Below are 18,958 nucleotides of genomic sequence, written 5' to 3' on the forward strand. Positions count from 1 at the left end.
CCCATGACCCCCGACCCCCCCCCTCCCAATGACTCAGGACTCACAATGATTCTGGACCCCCGCTGACTCCCGATCTCCGCTGACTCCTGACCCTGCCCCCCCCCCCGATTACCCTGATGACTCCTGACCCCGACATCCGATAACCCCTGACCCGACCACCCGATGACTCCCGACCCCTGATGACTCCCGACCCCCGATGACTCCTGACCCCCGATGACTCCCGACCCCCGATGACTCTCGACCTCAACTCCCCGATGACTCCCGACCCCCGATGACTCCCGACCCCCGATGACTCCCGACCCCCGATGACTCTCGACCTCAACTCCCTGATGACTCCCGATCCCCCGCTGACCCCGTACCCGACCCCCACCCCGATGACACCCCAACCCCCTCCTCCATCTAAGACTTATCTTCTCGCATCTGCTTCCTTCCTCTTCTCCCATCCAACTGACAGCCAGCCTGTCAATCAGGCCGACCTGTCGGGCAGGAAACCGACAAAAAAAATAAAAGACATCTTTACGTCAAAATCGTAAGGACATCCGGGGAAATCCGTATTTCCAGGTTTTCTGTCAGGAATTCCTCCCCCCCCCCCCCCCCCACCACTGCCGCCCCGCTTTCCCGTTCCATGTTAAAATTTAGGCCCTAGTGTCAGATATCAGATATCTGAGTTCGGGGCAACGATTGAGGAAACTTTGCCTTTTCAGCCTTAGAAGGATACATCCAAGAGGTAATCTTATAGAAGATTGTTAATGGAATGGAAAAAGTAAATGCAGAAAATTACTTCAAAGTACACTATGTAAATAGGACCAGAGGACATAGATTCAGACTAGTAAAAGGCAGATTTAGGAGTGACATCAGGAAATTCCTCTTCACACAAGAGAGGTGGATCTTGACTTTGTGCGATAGTGTAAAACATGAGATAGCGAATCGGCAGCCTGCTTTACATCTCTCCCGATTTTTATTTCCGTTGACTTCAATGGAAATAAATTTGGGAGAGATATAAAACGGGCTGCCGATTCGCTATTACCCATTTTACACTATTGCGCAGTCAGGATCTACCCCAAAGATTGATCAATCAATGGAATGGAGTTTCAGATAGAGCAGAGGAGGTGAAAACCCTGGCATTTAAGAACAAATTGGGTGCTGCAGTGAGGGAACTACAGGATGTTTCTGGATAGAAGAACTAAAATGGGTCAAATAACTTCCCTCAACTGTAGCATTTTTTTGAACTTTTATTTAACATTTGTAGCAAGAAATGTATAATTCTTAGTTTTGTAACCATCTGTAATTACATTTTCTCTTACTTTCGCAGATGTTTTTGGATGACATCCCATTGCCTCGTGGAAATGCAGCCATTTGGTCTTCCATCACTGTTATGCTTGCATCTTTCACCTATATGTTTTTTTCCACTGAAGTGAAATTTATTGTGCAGGAAATTATGTTTCAGCTTTTCTTGTCATTTGTAACTATAAGTGTGCTCAAGTTATGTGAGTTTCTGGAGGAATACAGGCACATCCCTTCTAGGTATGTATATGCCTTGTTTAAAGAAGGAGTGTTATTATCAGTAATTATTTAAAAGACAAACTTTTGCAAATAACTTTCATTAACCTTACCATCCTTTTTATTTTGCTGTGCATTTCTATTATTTTAGATTTCTGTGTGAGGCATTCCCTAATTTATAATGTATGATACTAAGTGTGTCACAAAAGTAATTAAATCTCAAGGATATTCTTGTCTTCAGATAAAATTATTTTGTTTCCATTGCTAAAGGTGCGGTATGTCCTTGACATTGCATTGGGTATCATTATAAACATGCTGTGTGGCCTCGTTCTCTGATTCAAGGTTTGATAAGTGAAAAATATTCCTGAGCAAAGGGTCATATTTTCACAGATTAGCCCCAAACAAAAGTGAATCCCAATCCATCCAATTAAAACAAATTGTTTGTTGTTGTAGTGACAACTCTTGAGACTATCCCATAAAATAACTGGTCTGTTTAAGAAAAGGCAAGTATATAGGCCATTTTACAGGGCTATAACAAAAGATTGCCAGTAATCATATTTCAGTGCCAAAAGCTAGGAATTAACATGATATAATTGGATAATTCATCACAAAATTTGTGCAAATATTCATATACAGGTTAGCTCGATAGTAACACATAAATTAACATTTGTAGCTAAATTATACCTAACGTTTTAGTCACAGTTGCAATTGTTTAGCCAGTCAGTTGTAATTCCAGAGAAAAATTGATGTTTACAGCCATGAAAGAGAACAATTGGACATCCTTTCTGTTTTGCCTCTTTGCTAGAGCAATTCAAAACCAGACTCACTGCCTTAATCCCTCTTTTTCCTCTGCTTCAAATATTTATCCAGTTTTCCCTTAAAAGATACAATGGTCTCTGCCTCACCCACTCGCTGTGGCAAAGCATTCCAGGCTCCTTTACAAGGAGCCCTAGTAAAATTGAAGTCAATGGGAATAAGGGGGAATACTCCCCAGTGGCTGGAGTCATACCTAGCAAAAGAAAGATGGTAGTGGTTGTTGCAGGTCAATCTTCTCAGCCCCAGGACATTGCTGCAGGAGTTCCTCAGGGCAGTGTCCTTGGCCCAACCATCTTCAGCTGCTTCATCAATGACCTTCCCTTCATCATAAGGTCAGAAATGGGGATGTTCGCTGATGGTTGCACAGTGTTCAGTTCCATTCACAACCCCTCAGATAATGAAGCAGTCCGTGCCCGCATACAGCAAGACCTGGACAACATCCAGGCTTGGGCTCATAAGTGGCAAGTAACATTTGTGCCAGACAAGTGCCAAGCAATGACCATCTCCAACAAGAGAGAGTCTAACCATCTCCCCTTGACATTCAACGGCATTACCATCGCCGAATCCCCACCATCAACATCCTGGGGGTCACCATTGACCAGAAACTTAACTGGACCAGCCACATAAATACTGTGGCTACAAGAGCAGGTCAGAGGCTGGGTATTCTGTGGCGAGTGACTCACGTTCTGACTCCCCAAAGCCTTTCCACTATCTACAAGGCACAAGTCAGGAGTGTGATGGAATACTCTCCACTTGCCTGGATGAGTGCAGCTCCAACAACACTCAAGAAGCTCGACACCATCCATGACAAAACAGCCCGCTTGATTGGCACCCCATCCACCACTCTAAACATTCACTCCCTTCACCACCGGCGCACTATGGCTGCAGTGTGTACCATCCAAAGGATGCACTGCAACAACTCGCCAAGGCTTCTTCGACAGCACCTCCCAAACCCGCGACCTCTACCACCTAGAAGGACAAGAGCAGCAGGCACATGGGAACAACACTACCTGCACATTCCCCTCCAAGTCACACACTATCCCGAATTGGAAATATATCACCCTTCCTTCATTGCCGCTGGGTCAAAATCCTGGAACTCCCTTCCTAAGATTCCTTACATTTATACACCCCAGTCCATCACCGGCATCTCCACATCATAACGGCACTGTGAGAGAATCTTCACCATACAGACTGCAGCGGTTCAAGAAGGCGGCTCACCGCCACCTTCTCAAGGGCAATTAGGGATGAGCAATTAATGCTGGCCTTGCCAGTGACGGCCACATCCCATGAACGAATAAAAAAAACCCTGCATAAAGAAACCTCTTCTTACTCTCTTAGTGTTAGATTTAAATTGATGACCCCACATCACTGACTCTCCAACCAGGTGTAATAGTCTTTCCCTGTTCAAAAAAGAATATGAAATCATGGTTTGTAATTCTGTATCTGAGAAAAAAACTACACTATCATCAGTTGAAATTAATAAGGAACATTTTAGTTTTAAGATTTAAAATAAATCTTTGCCCTCCTCATGATATTGGTTCATTTGTGTAGCTGTCTGCAGGTATGAACTGAAGATATTTAGACGTTATACAGTTCTTAAAAGGCTATTATTTAGTTATTTAAATTTATTACGAAGATTAAAACTGGGGTGCAGTACATAATCATTGTAAAAATAAAGCTGTTTTGATTTTTTTTCCAAATTACTACTGCATGCACTTTCAAACCTGCATTAATCTGGTCATTGTCACATTGCTGTTTGTGGGAACTTGCTGCGTGCATATTGGCTGCCGCATTTCCCTACATTACAACAGTGACTACACTTCAAAAATTGTCTGTAAAGCGCTTTGGGACATCCTGATGTCATGAAAGGTGCTATATAAATGCAAGTCTTTTTTTTATTTTGTAGATACAAAAGCTACTGGAAGGCTTTGAATGCATCACTTGATCTAAAGAAAAATGGCTGTGGAGTGGTATTTTCTGCACTGTTCTACTACTTACTTCTTGAGTGCAAAAATGAAGACATTGGTTTTCTGAGATCTTTGGCCTGGGAAATAAGCCTTTCCTGTTTCTGCTATTTGTTCCTCAAGGTTTTTAGATTTCTTGTAAGTATTTATTAAAAAATTATATTTTGCAATATTTATCCCACAGTAATTTTTAGGGAACCTTGTTTGTTTTAGAATTTGTCTTTTCCTTCAACGCCAACTGGGATGATGAATTGTATCACATGTTTGGACCAGGCTAGGTAGTAGGTTCAAATTGAAGTCTAGGAATGATACGATACTGACAGCTTAACTTTTGAAATAATTTGCAGTTGATTAAAATACATTTATGTTGTGAATTCGTTTTATTTTGTGTTAGCTTTAGTTTTGTGTTACATTTATAGGCATATAGTTAAATTCAGTCAAATGGTAACAATACGCTTAAAATGCCTTACTGTTTAATTGAGAAACAGTAAGGGGTCTAACAATAGAAGTAAAACTATATTTATTGTGACCTTATAGAAATATACTGTACTTGGGCTAATCTATTCTGAATTTAGGAAAAGCTTATGGATTCCTTACATTTTGTATATAGATATTGATTATTTGTCTTTCAGTAGGAATTAGAAAACATTCACATTTAAAAATCAGTGGGCTGTATTTAAAGGATTGGAAAGAATAGGTTTTTCATCAATTTCTTTCAGTTCTGAAATCACAAAACCATTCTGTTAAATCTCATGATTCAATCTGTGCCTATAAAAGTCATCTTAGTAAAATATGTTTTTTTTACTGAAGTAATACATATCACTCTGCAGGATCCCACTCCAGCTGAAATTTCAGAAATCTGTGAGAAGAATCATTTTAATGTTGCTCATGGATTGGCTTGGTCCTATTACATTGGTTACCTGAAGTTAATTTTACCCAGTAAGTATTTATAAAATTTCTTCACTAAAAATATATTTGTGTTGATGGCGTTAAAATGCCTGTCAATATCTACTGCTTTGTTGAACAAGTCACCCATTATGAATTATTCAATAGTCTATCTTATTTTCATGTATATTGTATATATTAACTTTAAAGACTAATCAGATTTGTCAACTAATTTCACAGAATTGCCTGTGATTATTAATATAATCTGTGTATACCCAAAGGCAGAATTATTGGTGCCTAATTCAGCAACAAAACAAATGATATTTGTACTTTAATCCCTAAAGTCACTTGGGATGACTTGATGGGATAAGTCTGTCCATACCCAGACTTCAAAAATATTTATTTCACAATCTTTATTCTATCTGTGGTTCTGCAGCATTCATAATGAATAGACTGATTACTCGGGAATTGTTCTTCATTACTGTTAAAATCTACAGAATAGAAATTACTGTTGGTAATGTTATTGTCCAAACATTTGATGGCTCGTACCAAATTCTTTTCTCTGCTATTTTAATGGAGGAGTTAACCTCTTTAAAACAAACAATAAAATAAGGGAGAGAGGAATTTGATAAGTGAATTAAATGTTTGTACAGAAGGGAAGCATATTATTCAAGATCAAATGTGACATTAACAAAAGGGAAAATAATTAATTATCAGCACAGCAATGGGGAAAGAAGTTGAGGTAGAAGATCAGCCATGATCTTATTGAATGGCGGAGTAGGGTTGAGGGGCCATATGGCCTACTTCTGCTCCTATTTCATATGTTCTTATGTCCTAATGAAAGTGATTAGGAAACTGTTTTGTACAGTCCAAAAACAATTTGCAGTTTATCACAACAGAACAGGAGGGGGAAAGGGTGTCCCAAGAATTTAGAGGACATGAGGTGCCTGATTCACAGCAAGCACTATCCCAAACAGCAGATGTAATGCAAGAGTCAGCTAATGGCATGGCAGAAGAGCAGTGCATGAGGAGGTTTAAGCTCACCAGACAAGTTCTGACTAAAGTAATGGGCCCTGATCAAGGAAGGCTTGCAGAAGCAGATAACCATTTGGAATATACTATCAATGGCAATGAAGGTAACCACCCTCAACATTTATGCCAGAAGAACCTTCAAGGAACCCACAGAGAACAGTCATGTTGTCCTGTAGTACTCCATTAAGGTGATGCCTGAAGTTTGCTATTACCCCACATCCTGCCAGGTACATCTCAGCAAGGCCACGCCAGTGGAATCAGGTGCGCTAATTGCTTTTTTAAATTGAGACGCTAAGATGAAGGACAGAATATCACCAAGGTTGACACAAAATACAAAAATTAAATCAGAAAATAGTAATTAGTTGGTTCCGAGCTTGGATTTTAAAAGTTCAAAGATTATACAAAGAAGGAAAGACTAAGGGAGGCAAAGAGGTTCACAGTTTGAGGTCCTAGGAAATAATGATTTAGAGCATGGCAGGGAGGAGAAAGACCATGTATTTTGGCACATTTGGTACTGTAAGTACTGTACTTAGCAACTGTACTTGCAGTGCTGTGATATTTACAGTATTCAAACTACACCCGAAATGCTGTGAGTAGGAGCCAAATACTGGATGAGTCCCAGCCACAGTGTCACAAATACAATGGGGCAGAACTTGCGCCGAGCGCTATGGCAACTATTGCTATAGCTCCTGCGAAATAAATTTACGGGCTCTGTGGCATCGACTTGCGTGATTTTGAACTTTTAAAGAATTGTGCGCAATCAACCTAGCCTCTGAACAGCGCAGGTTGATTCGCATGGAAATGTCTGTGAGAATGGAAGACGTGCCCACAAAATTTGTCAGGAACAGAAATCATGCCCACAGACAGGCAAGAAGGCTTCATGCATTTAAATTTGGTATTCAGGAAGACATTGTAAACAAAACATGTTTTTTTATAAAAAGCCAAAGAAATAATTAAATTAAAGAGACAGAAAGGAAAATTTTTTAAAAATGTTAAAATTTTTATATTTTTCCATTTTTGTTTAATGACCAAAAACTATTAAAATAAGGAGTAATATGAGACTCCACATTTTTTAAATTTAATTTTTAGTTGTTTGGCAGTCATAGAGTTATCGCTCTTTTAAAACTTAGTTTAGACCTGGTATTTTCAAGCGTACCTTTTGGTGACATAATTAGTTACTTTCCAGCTGGGCAGATGAGCAAGTTTTTGATTTTTCAGTGATTTCTATGATTGTAGGGTACGATGGCCCTTTAATTCTCAGCTGCCAAATCGCCGGCGAACCGATAGGAGCAAGTTCACGACTTCCACATTTTATTGCATATATTCAAATGCGGCAACTTGCTTCTTCAATCTGCCATAAAAAACGGAGAGTGCTGTTGAGCTCGCCCTTATTTTGGGAGCAAGTTCTGCCCCATTGTTTAAAATTCTAATTTGTTCTGTGTTTGTCATATTTATGAGGTGTAGAGCTTTCATATTCAAGAAAAAGCCTTGGAAACACAAAAGCTTTTGTTTTCCAGTTACTGTTCATTTCACTGACGCTTGAGCTTTCTTGGTTGCTTAAACCTCCCCAGTTGCTTTTTTTCCTGTAGGCTTTGCTACTGCACCTTTTATATCTTTTTTTGCCCTGCTCTCTTTTGCTCATTAAGTTCTCACCTCAGGTTCTTTTTGTGGAGCTTATCTTTGAATCTTCCTACACGTCACTATCCCTCTAGTTTCCTACGCATTCTTCCCCTGTTTGGCTGATTTCTGCAACCCTGCTTTTTCTCTTGTTGGCTTTTTATTTGCTACAATTATTATTATAATTATTATTCATTCTTGGGTTGTGGGTGTCACCGGCAAGACCAGCATTTATTGGTCATCCCTAGTTGCCCTTAAGAAGGTGATGGTGGGCCTGCTTCTTGAACTGATGCAGTCCATGTGACAAAATTACTCCCACAATGCTGTTAAGTTGGGAGTACCAGGATATTGTCCCAGCGATGATGAAGGAACGGCAATATTTGTCCAAGTCAGCATGGTATATATCTTGGAGGGGAACTTGGAGATGAGGGTGTTCCCATGCATGTGCTGCCTTTGTCCTTCTAGGCGATGGAGGTGGCGGGTTTGGGAGGTGCTGCTGAGAAAGCGGTGGCAAGTTGCTGCATTGCATGCTGTAGATAGTACACCCTGCAGATGGTACACAAATGGTGGAGGGGGTGGATGTTTAGTACATTCAAGGCCCTATATAAATGCAAGTTACGAGTGGATGAAGTTCCGATCAAATGGACTGCTTTGTCCTGGATGGTGTTCAGCTTCTTGACTGCTGTTGCAGATGCACCCATCCAGGCAAGTGGAGAATGTTCCAGCACACTTCCAAATTGTGTCCTGTAGGTGGTGGAGAGACTTTGGAGAGTCAAGAGGTGCATGTCGACTAACTGCAGAATGTCCAGCTTCTATCCTGCATTTGTAGCCACAGCATTTATCTGGCTGGTCCAGTTGAGTTTCTGGTCAATGGTGACCCCCCAGGATATTGATGTTGGGGCATTCTGCAACAGTAATGATGTGGAGATGCCGGTGATGGACTGGGGTTGACAATTGTAAACAATTTTACAACACCAAGTTATAGTCCAGCAATTTTATTTTAAATTCACAAGCTTTCGGAGGCTTCCTCCTTTTCACATCGTTCACCTGACGAAGGAGGAAGCCTCCGAAAGCTTGTGAATTTAAAATAAAATTGCTGGACTATAACTTGGTGTTGTAAAATTGTTTGCAACAGTAATGCCATTGAATATTAAGGGAAGGTCATTAGGCATTCTTTTGTTGGAGATGGTCATTGCATGGCACTTGTGTGGCGTGAATGTTACTTGCTACTTATCAGCCCAAGCCTGGATGTTGTCAAAGTCTTGCTGCATGTGGACACGGGCTGCTTTATTATCTGAGAAATTGAGAATGGAGCTGAACACATTGCAATCATCAACAAACATCCCCACTTCTGACCTTATGATAGCAGGAAGGTAATTGATGAAGCAGTTGAAGATAGTTGGGCCTAGGACACTGCCCTGAGGAACTCCTGCAGGGATGTCCTGGAGTTGAGATGATTGGCCTCTGACAACCACAACCATCTTTCTTTGTGCCAGGTATGACTCCAGCCATTGGAGAGTTTTCCCCCAATCCACATTGATTTCAGTTTCACTAGGACTTCTTGGTGCCACAATCGGTCAAATGCTGCCTTGATGTCAAGGGCAGTCACTCTGACCCCACCTCCGGAATTAAGGTCTTGCATCCATATTTGGACCAAGGCTGTAATGAGGTCTGGAGCCGAGTGGTCCTGGCGGAACCCAAACTGAGCATCAGTGCGACAGTGGGTACGATAGCATAGTGGTTATGTTATTGGACTAGTAATCCAGAGGCCCGGACTAAAAACCGGAGTTATGAGTTCAAATCCTGCCACAGCAGCTGGTGAATTTAAAATTCAATTAATTAAATTCAATTAATTAAATAAAAGCTGGAATTAAAATACTAGTATCAGTAATGGTGGCCATGAAATTACCGGATTGTCGTAAAAACCCATCTGGTTCACGAATGTCCTTTAGGGAAGGAAACCTGCCGTCCTTACCTGGTCTGGCCTATATGTGACTCCAGACCCACAGCAATGTGGTTGATTCTTAATTGTCCTCTGAAATGGCCTAGCAAGCCACTCAGTTGTAAAATCTCGCTATGAAAAGTCATAACAAGAATAAAACCGGACGGACCACTAGGCACCGGACACGACAACGGCAATCCAAGCCCAGTCGACCCTGCAAAGTCCTCCTCACTAACATCTGGGGACTTGTGCCAAAATTGGGAGAGCTGTCCCACAGACTAGTCAAGCAACAGCATGACATAGCCATACTCACAGAATCATACCTTTCAGCCAACGTCCCAGACTCTTCCATTACCATCCCTGGGTATGTCCTGTTCCACCGGCAGGACCGACCCACCAGAGGTGGCGGTACAGTGATATACAGTCAAGAGGGAGTGGCCCTGGGAGTCCTTAACATTGACTCTGGACCCCATGAAATCTCATGGCATCAGGTCAATCGTGGGCAAGGAAACCTCCTGCTGATTACCACCTACCATCCTCCCTCAGCTGATGAATCAGTCCTCCTCCATGTTGAGCACCACTTGGAGGAAGCACTGAGGGTAGCAAGGGTACAAAATGTACTCTGGGTGGTGGACTTCAATATCCATCACCAAGAGTGGCTCGGTAGCACCACTACTGGCCAAGTCCTGAAGGATATAGCTGCCAGACTGGGCCTGCGGCAGGTGGTGAGCGAACCAACACGAGGGAAAAACTTACTTGACCTCGTCCTCACCAATCTACCTCGCATCTGCCATGACAGTATTGGTAGGAGTGACCACCGCACAGTCCTCGTGGAGAGGAAGTCCCGTCTTCGCACTGAGGACACCATCCAACGTGTTGTGTGACACTACCACCGTGCTAAATGGGATAGATTCAGAACAGATCTAGCAGCTCAAACTGGGCATCCATGAGGCACTGTGGGCCATCAGCAGCAGAATTGTATTCCAGCACAATCTGTAACCTCATGGCCTGGCATATTCCTCACTCTACCATTACCAACAAGCCAGGAGATCAACCCTGGTTCAATGAGGAGTGTAGAAGAGCATGCCAGGAGCAGCACCGGGCGTACCTAAAAATGAGGTGCCAACCTGGTGAAGCTACAACTCAGGACTACAGCCATGCTAAACAGCGGAAGCAACATGCTATAGTCAGAGCGAAGCGATTCCACAACCAACGGATCAGATCAAAGCTCTGCAGTCCTGCCACATCCAGTCGTGAATGGTGGTGGACAATTAAACAACTAACGGGAGGAGGAGGCTCCGTAAACATTCCCATCCTCAATGTTGGCGGAATCCATCACATGAGTGCAAAAGACAAGGCTGAAGCGTTTGCAACCATCTTCAGCCAGAAGTGCTGAGTGGATGATCCATCTCGGCCTCCACCCGACATCCGCACCATCACAGAAGCCAGTCTCCAGCCAATTCGATTCACTCCAGGTGATATCAAGAAACGGCTGAGTGCACTGGATACAGCAAAGGCTATGGGCTCCGACAACATCCCAGCTGTCGTGCTGAAGATTTGTGCTCCGGAACTAGCTGCGCCTCTAGCCAAGCTGTTCCAGTACAGCTACAACACTGGCATCTACCCAACAATGTGGAAAATTGCCCAGGTATGTCCTGTCCACAAAAAGCAGGACAAATCCAATCCGGCCAATTATCGCCTCATCAGTCCACTCTCAATCATCAGCAAAGTGATGGAAGGTGTCATCGACAGTGCTATCAAGCGGCACTTACTCACCAATCACCTGCTTACCGATGCTCAGTTTGGGTTCCGCCAGGACCACTCGGCTCCAGGCCTCATTACAGCCTTGGTCCAAACATGGACAAAAGAGCTGAATTCCAGAGGTGAGGTGAGAGTGACTGCCCTTGACATCAAGGAGCCCTAGTAAAATTGAAGTCAATGGGAATCAGGGGGAAAACTCTCCAGTGCCTGGAGTCATACGTAGCACAAAGGAAGATGGTAGTGGTTGTTGGAGGCCAATCATCTCAGCCCCAGGATATTGCTACAGGAGTTCCTCAGGGCAGTGTCCTAGGCCCAACCATCTTCAGCTGCTTCATCAATGACCTTCCCTCAATCATAAGGTCAGACACGGGGATGTGCGCTGATGATTGCACAGTGTTCAGTTCCATTCGCAACCCTTAAATAATTAAGCAGTCCGAGCCCGCATGCATCAAGACCTGGAGAACATCCAGGCTTGGGCTGATAAGTGGCAAGTAACATTCGTGCCAGATAAGTGCGAGGCAATGACCATCTCCAACAAGAGAGAATCTAACCACCTCCTCTTGACATTCAACAGCATTTCGATCGCTGAATCCCTCACCATCAACGTCCTGGGGGTCACCATTGACCAGAAACTTAACTGGACCAGCCATATAAATACTGTGGCTATGAGAGCAGATCAGAGGCTGGGTATTCTGCGACGAGTGACTCACCTCCTGACTCCCCAAAGCCTTTCCACCATCTACAAGGCACAAGTCAGGAGTGTGATGGAATACTCTCCACTTGCTTAGATGAGTGCAGCTCCAACAACACTCAAGAAGCTCGACACCATCCAAGATAAAGCAGCCCGCTTGATTGGCACCCCATCCACCACCGTAAACATTCACTCCCTTCACCACCGGCGCACTATGGCTGCAGTGTGTACCATCCACAGGATGCACTGCAGCAACTCGCCAAGGCTTCTTCGACAGCACCTCCCAAACCCGCGACCTTTACCACCTAGAAGGACAAGAGCAGCACGCACATGGGAACAACACCACCTGCACGTTCCCCTCCAAGTCACACACCATCCCGACTTGGAAATATATCGCCGTTACTTCATCGTCGCTGGGTCAAAATCCTGGAACTCCCTTCCTAACAGCACTGTAGGAGAACCGTCACCACACGGACTGCAGCGGTTCAAGAAGGCGGCTCACCACCAACTTCTCTAGGGCAATTAGGGATAGGCAATAAATGCCGGCCTCGCCAGCGATGCCCACATCCCATGAACGAATAAAAAAAAAGATGCACACTTCCCTGCTTGCTACTTGGATTTTCCATTACAGGATTTCTGACTAAGACTTTCAACCAACACAAGAGTTGAATAAGATCATTTGAACTTTGTGAAGTAACAAAAGGTCTTAAGCAAACATTTCCCCTGTGGAACAATCACAATCTTTTAATCTGAGAGAAGGATGATCTAACAGTTTATCTTGCTAGGGAGGATAAATAAATGGTAATTTTATCTCCTTCAACTCTTTCTCTTTAGCATTCTTCTGTTGAAGACAGCAGCTAAATCCTTGGGGTACCAGAAGCTGTCCACTACCTTATTAAAGAGGCCATTTGTTATTTTTGATCCTGGGCACAGCATTCAGCAGGTTGCTTGATTACTGGCTGTGGTAGTCAAATCCAATTCAAATTCCACACATATGTACTTCTATTCGGTATCACTGTACAGCAATCCCAAGCAGGAAACCTAGTCAAATCCAATTGGAAATCAGTTGATTCAGGTTAGAACAAGGACTGAACTTGTGACCTTATGCATTACACTCTGCCCTGTATCTACTCACAGACCATTTTTACCTTTTATCCGGGGAGTAGTCTGGATTGAACATAAGAACATAAGAAATAGGAGCAGGAGTAGGCCAATCGGCCCCTCAAGCCTGCTCCACCATTCAATAAGTTCATGGCTGATCTGATCCTAACCTCAAATCTAAATTCATGTCCAATTTCCTGCCCGCTCCCTGTAACCCCTAATTCCCTTTACTTCTAGGAAACTGTCTATTTCTGTTTTAAATTTATTTAATGATGTAGCTTCCACAGCTTCCTGGGGCAGCAAATTCCACAGACCTACTACCCTCTGAGTGAAGAAGTTTCTCCTCATCTCAGTTTTGAAAGAGCAGCCCCTTATTCTAAGATTATGCCCCCTAGTTCTAGTTTCACCCATCCTTGGGAACATCCTTACCGCATCCACCCGATCAAGCCCCTTCACAATCTTATATGTTTCAATAAGATCGCCTCTCATTCTTCTGAACTCCAATGAGTAGAGTCCCAATCTACTCAACCTCTCCTCATGTGTCCGCCCCCTCATCCCCGGGATTAACTGAGTGAACCTTCTTTGTACTGCCTCGAGAGCAAGCATGTCTTTTCTTAAGTATGGAGACCAAAACTGTATGCAGTATTCCAGGTGCGGTCTCACCAATACCTTATATAACTGCAGCAATACCTCCCTGTTTTTATATTCTATCTCCCTAGCAATAAACGGCAACATTCCGTTGGCCTTCTTGATCACCTGCTACACCTGCATACTAACTTTTTGATTTTCTTGCACTAGGACCCCCAGATCCCTTTGTACTGCAGTACTTTCCAGTTTCACGCCATTAAGATAATAACTTGCTCTCTGATTTTTCCTGCCAAAGTGAATAACCTCACATTTTCCAATATTGTATTGCATCTGCCAAATCTCCGCCCACTCACCCAGCCTGTCTATATCCCCCTGTAGGTTTTTTATTTCCTCCTCACTCTCTACTTTCCCTCCCATCTTTGTATCATCTGCAAACTTTGATATGTTACACTCGGTCCCCTCCTCCAAATTGTTAATATAGATTGTAAAGAGTTGGGGACCCAGCACCGACCCCTGCGGAACACCACTGGCTACTGGTTGCCAGTCCGAGAATGAACCATTTATCCCAACTCTCTGCTTCCTGTTAGATAACCAATCCTCCACCCATGCCAGAATATTACCCCCAATCCAGTGATTCTTTATCTTGAGCAATAATCTTTTATGTGGCACCTTGTCGAATGCCTTCTGGAAGTCTAAATACACTACGTCCACTGGTTCCCCTTTATCCACCCTGTACGTTATGTCCTCAAAGAACTCAAGCAAATTTGTCAGACATGACTTCCCCTTCGTAAAGCCATGCTGACTTTGTCCTATTAAATTATGTTTATCCAAATGTTCTGCTACTGTCTCCTTAATAATAGACTCCAAAATTTTACCCACTACAGATGTTAGGCTAACTGGTCTATAATTTCCAGCCTTCTGCCGACTACCCTTTTTAAACATTGAAAATAAAATGTTTTCTCCCCTTAACCTGCAGTATTGTTTGTTTGTAAAGGAATGTCATAATATTAAATATTTTTACACAATTGCAAGGACATTACTGTCATGACTGCTGTTAATAGTAGTTGGAATACTTAAATGAAATGGTCAAATTGACAATATTGTGCTCATTATTTTTGACTTCTGCATTTTAATACACAAAATTTGAAATTATATTTTTCACTTAAAAATGTCCCTTCACGTTGTTTATTTTGGGCTAATGGTTAACTTATCAATGTTTTGTTGCATTTATTAGATCTGGAAGAAAGAATAAAGAAGTACCAGCACATTTCAAAAAATATACCAGAATATAAAAAAAAATGGAAGTTATATATCCTAATTCCATTCAGCTGTAAGATTCATGACAAACTGGAAAAGATGGACAGTCGGATCAAATTCTTTGGGAATCTACCGGAACTTTGTGTTGACAGAGCTGGAATAAAAGCAAGAAGCTACAAGAACAGTATATATTCAATTTATGATCAAAAGGACAAGGTACAGAATGCATTTCTTAATAACTGAAGATCATCATTCCCATTTCTAGAATTGAATTTTATAAAATATTTGAGATTAATATTTTGTATAGTTGCATAATAAGATTTGTAAAATTCGCCAGCAATTTGATATTTTTGTAATAGTGTATATTCTAAAAATTAAGGTTCAGATGAATAAACAAATATGCCTCTTTTTAAACTATTGTAACAAATTACCTTTTAATTTGCTTATAGATATCAATTTTGTTTAACTTTTGCTCCTTCAATTTACTTTTAAACATAACACTAATGCTCCATCCTGTTCCCTGTCATAGATTCATTACTGTATCCTTGAATACGCCACACCGCTGAGGTCCCTGTTTGAAATGTCCAATGATGCCACTGCAGCCTTTAGCAAAGAGCAGCGTCGACAGCAGGCCAAGTTGTTCTACAGCACCTTAAAGACTATCTTGAACAACTCTGTAGAATGTACAGGTTACTTCAGATTGATTCCATATGATGGTATGTGTGACCAATATTTATTTCTACACTTGTGGTTTGGCAGTAATTAGTATGATTTGTCTCTCAGAAGCACTAATTTCGTCATTTGAGCCATTTATCATGTAACTTTCATCGAATGCATTTACCAGTGTATAAATAGGTGCAAAGCTCAATTTTTCATCAGTGTTCAATATGCAAATTTTCCTTCCATGTGCTGGAGAGAGAAATTAGACTAATACTAACAATGTGCATATCCTCAAAAGCAAAATATTGTGGAAGCTGGAAATCTGAAATAAAAACAGAAAATGCTGGAGAAGCTCAGCAAGTCAGGCAGCATCTGTGGAGAAAGAAACAGAGTTAATGTTACAGATCAAAGACCTTTCATCAGAACTGAAAGATGTTAAACAGTTTTAAGCAAGTACAGAGCCAGGGAAAGGAAGGGGGGCGAGGAAGTTGGGTGGGGCGGGGGGAGAAAGAACAAAAGGGATAAGGTGGAGGGCAAAAGTGATCAAATGACAAAAGGGATGATGGTGCAAGGCAAGGAAGGTGGTAATGGGACAGATTAAGAAACAAAAGATTGGTCAGGAGTAGCTGTGAATGGCAACAGCAGAACCATTACCAGCACATGCTGTCCGAAAAAATGGGAGCAGTGGTTATTATCTGAAGTTATATCCTCACAGGGCGCTAAGGAGTAATCTGTGCAGAGTTTCATTGTCCAAGTAAAGTGCCGTTCTTCTGTTGCTTCTATTGTACATCTGTCCACTTCTGACACACCCTTTAGCATTAAATTAAAACCATCACAGATTCTGGTTCATGCCTGAGAGGGGCAAACTTGTTCTGGGGATGGTCAGAGACTCACACTTTACTTCTTGCCAACTTGTCTCCTCCTGTGAGCCTTTCTTCTTTTGCAATGTTATGAATCTATGACTGAGGAGTTCAGTATACCTCTTGATCTGGCCACTACACTATATGTAAGAAACTGGCACAGACTGACTCACTTGTTCTTTCTTTCTTCTCTATATGTGATGAAGTAGTCCATTGCATTCAGTTTTCTCAACATGGTGAGTTACCTCTATCAATTCTAGTTACTTCTCTACAGAGAATGAGGAAATATTGAAAACAGCTTTTGTCCACTTCCTAGCAGCTGGTCACAGAGTGGTAATTCTAAATACCTGCGAGAAGGTTTCCCTGGTAGCTCAAGAAGGCTTGGAAAAAGAAAAATGAGAAGAATAGAAAGTAATGTACGAAAAAAAAATTGTTGTTATTTTTAATCTATATACAGAGGCTCATCGTAACTTGGGTCTAATCAATAGTATGGGGATCTCGCCTGCCAAGCTTGAGTAATGCATATTACCACAGATTTGTAGCCACATGATTACTTTTACTTAAAGAGAAATTCTGGAGTTACCTGGATTCTACCTGTGGAAAATCAGGCACCCAACCTCGTCTGACCAATTTGTGAGGTGCCTGATTTTGTAGGGGTCAGAATATGTGTCATGTTACTGGCATGCATGGGCCTCACATAAATATGTAAATTATCTATGAAAAGTCTCATGCTGATTCTTCCAACAGCGGGCAAAGTTCTATCCACAGCATGCTGCTCACAGGTTAAATCTAGCCTTCTGAAAGGAGATGGTGGTATTTGTTGCAGGTCATTTTTTTTAGCATTTTCAATTAATATATTTTTCTTTACACATTTGGTTTTGCTGGGTATTCTTCCATTTTTGCATTTTTGTGGGGTTTTTTCCTGCCAAGACTTTGCTTCATTATTCTTTGTTGCTACTGTCCCTAAAATTGTACCTTGCAAAGAGTTGAGGATGGATATTCTTAGTGGGCTCTGAACATGCTGCATAATTGAGATGAGCAAGAGGAATTCATGAGGGGCCAACAAATGTGCAACAACACTTAAGATAATTTGGCCACATCTGTGATTACCCCAGGATTATCGATTGCTGCTCAGTATCCATTTATACATTCCAATGCCTTGACATCTCTGCTTCACAAGACAGGCTATAACAGAGTTCATAGTATCATAGTAGATACAGCACAGGAGGAAGCCATTCGGCTCATCGTGCCTGTACCGGCTCTTTGAAAGAGCTATCCAATTAGTCCCATTCCCCTGCTCTTCCCCCAGAGCCCTGTAAATGTATTCCCTTCAATTGTTTATTTAATTCCCTTTTGAAAGTTACTATTGAATCTGCTTCTGCTACCTTTTCAGGCAGTGCATTCCAAATCATTACAACTCACCGTGTAAAAAAAATGTTTTCTCATGTTGCCTCTCGCTCTTTTGTCGATCACCTTAAATCTGTGTCCTCTGGTTACCAATCCTTCTGCCACTGGAAACAGTTTCTCCTTTCTTCTGTACAATGACCTCTATTCAACCTCTGAATCAGGGACAAATCATCCTATAGAAGAGAAGGTGATCACTGCATGAAGCTTTCATGTTGCCAAATCCTTCCAAGCCACTCCAAAAATATCTGCCAGATCAGCAAGTCTGCATTGCATACATGTATCAAGCAAATGACAAATGCTATGTTTGCAAGAAACAATACCTTCAATACTTTTCCTAAGGAAAGGAGGTATTAGCTGGATAGGGCACTGAGCATCCGCAAGGTGACATGGTGCTCTCAAGTGCACAGTGGTATATATGTCCTCATGTGGGCTTCAGGGCTCTTCATATCAAGGCCATGGGCTTCATGAACAGAAAGGATTTGCACTCAATTACTGTTGAAAGAGTTTCTGACCATTAAAATGATTGTGTATATCAGTGACAACTATCTAGAAAGCATCCATGATGCCTTCATTGTGCGGCAATCCGTGCTGCCCACACTATATGAAGGCAAAGAGATACTGGGTACATGGCTTTTAGAAAACCAGTGCAATCCTCTACATTCACTGCTGTTGATCTCATTAAGATACCCTTAACAGCAGAAGACCACCTACTCCTTGGCTGCCACCTCTACCTTCAAGAAAAGTATGTGGGCTGTACAGTTTTTGCACAGTGTGCAAAGGGCAATGATTGTATTGAAATGATACATGCGAGAAGATGCTGCAGTTCCCAGGTTAGATTTGTGCTATGGTTAATGGACCTCACAAGAAATGTGCACAA

General features: G+C 42.0%; 1 protein-coding gene across 2 annotated transcripts in view; it reads left to right on the forward strand.

The window, feature by feature from the left end:
- The window catches only part of sting1 (stimulator of interferon response cGAMP interactor 1), a 46,203-nt gene that overhangs the window by 19,192 nt on the left and 8,053 nt on the right, over nucleotides 1-18,958 (forward strand). For both annotated transcript variants that reach the window (XM_067996331.1, XM_067996330.1), the window contains 5 exons: nucleotides 1,313-1,524; nucleotides 4,223-4,418; nucleotides 5,111-5,219; nucleotides 15,132-15,370; nucleotides 15,684-15,870. In XM_067996331.1, the coding sequence (XP_067852432.1) occupies nucleotides 1,313-1,524; nucleotides 4,223-4,418; nucleotides 5,111-5,219; nucleotides 15,132-15,370; nucleotides 15,684-15,870 (943 nt within the window). The remainder of the gene's footprint in view (nucleotides 1-1,312; nucleotides 1,525-4,222; nucleotides 4,419-5,110; nucleotides 5,220-15,131; nucleotides 15,371-15,683; nucleotides 15,871-18,958) is intronic.

Source organism: Heptranchias perlo, chromosome 14 (genome assembly GCF_035084215.1).
Source record: "Heptranchias perlo isolate sHepPer1 chromosome 14, sHepPer1.hap1, whole genome shotgun sequence".
NCBI lineage: Eukaryota > Metazoa > Chordata > Chondrichthyes > Hexanchiformes > Hexanchidae > Heptranchias > Heptranchias perlo.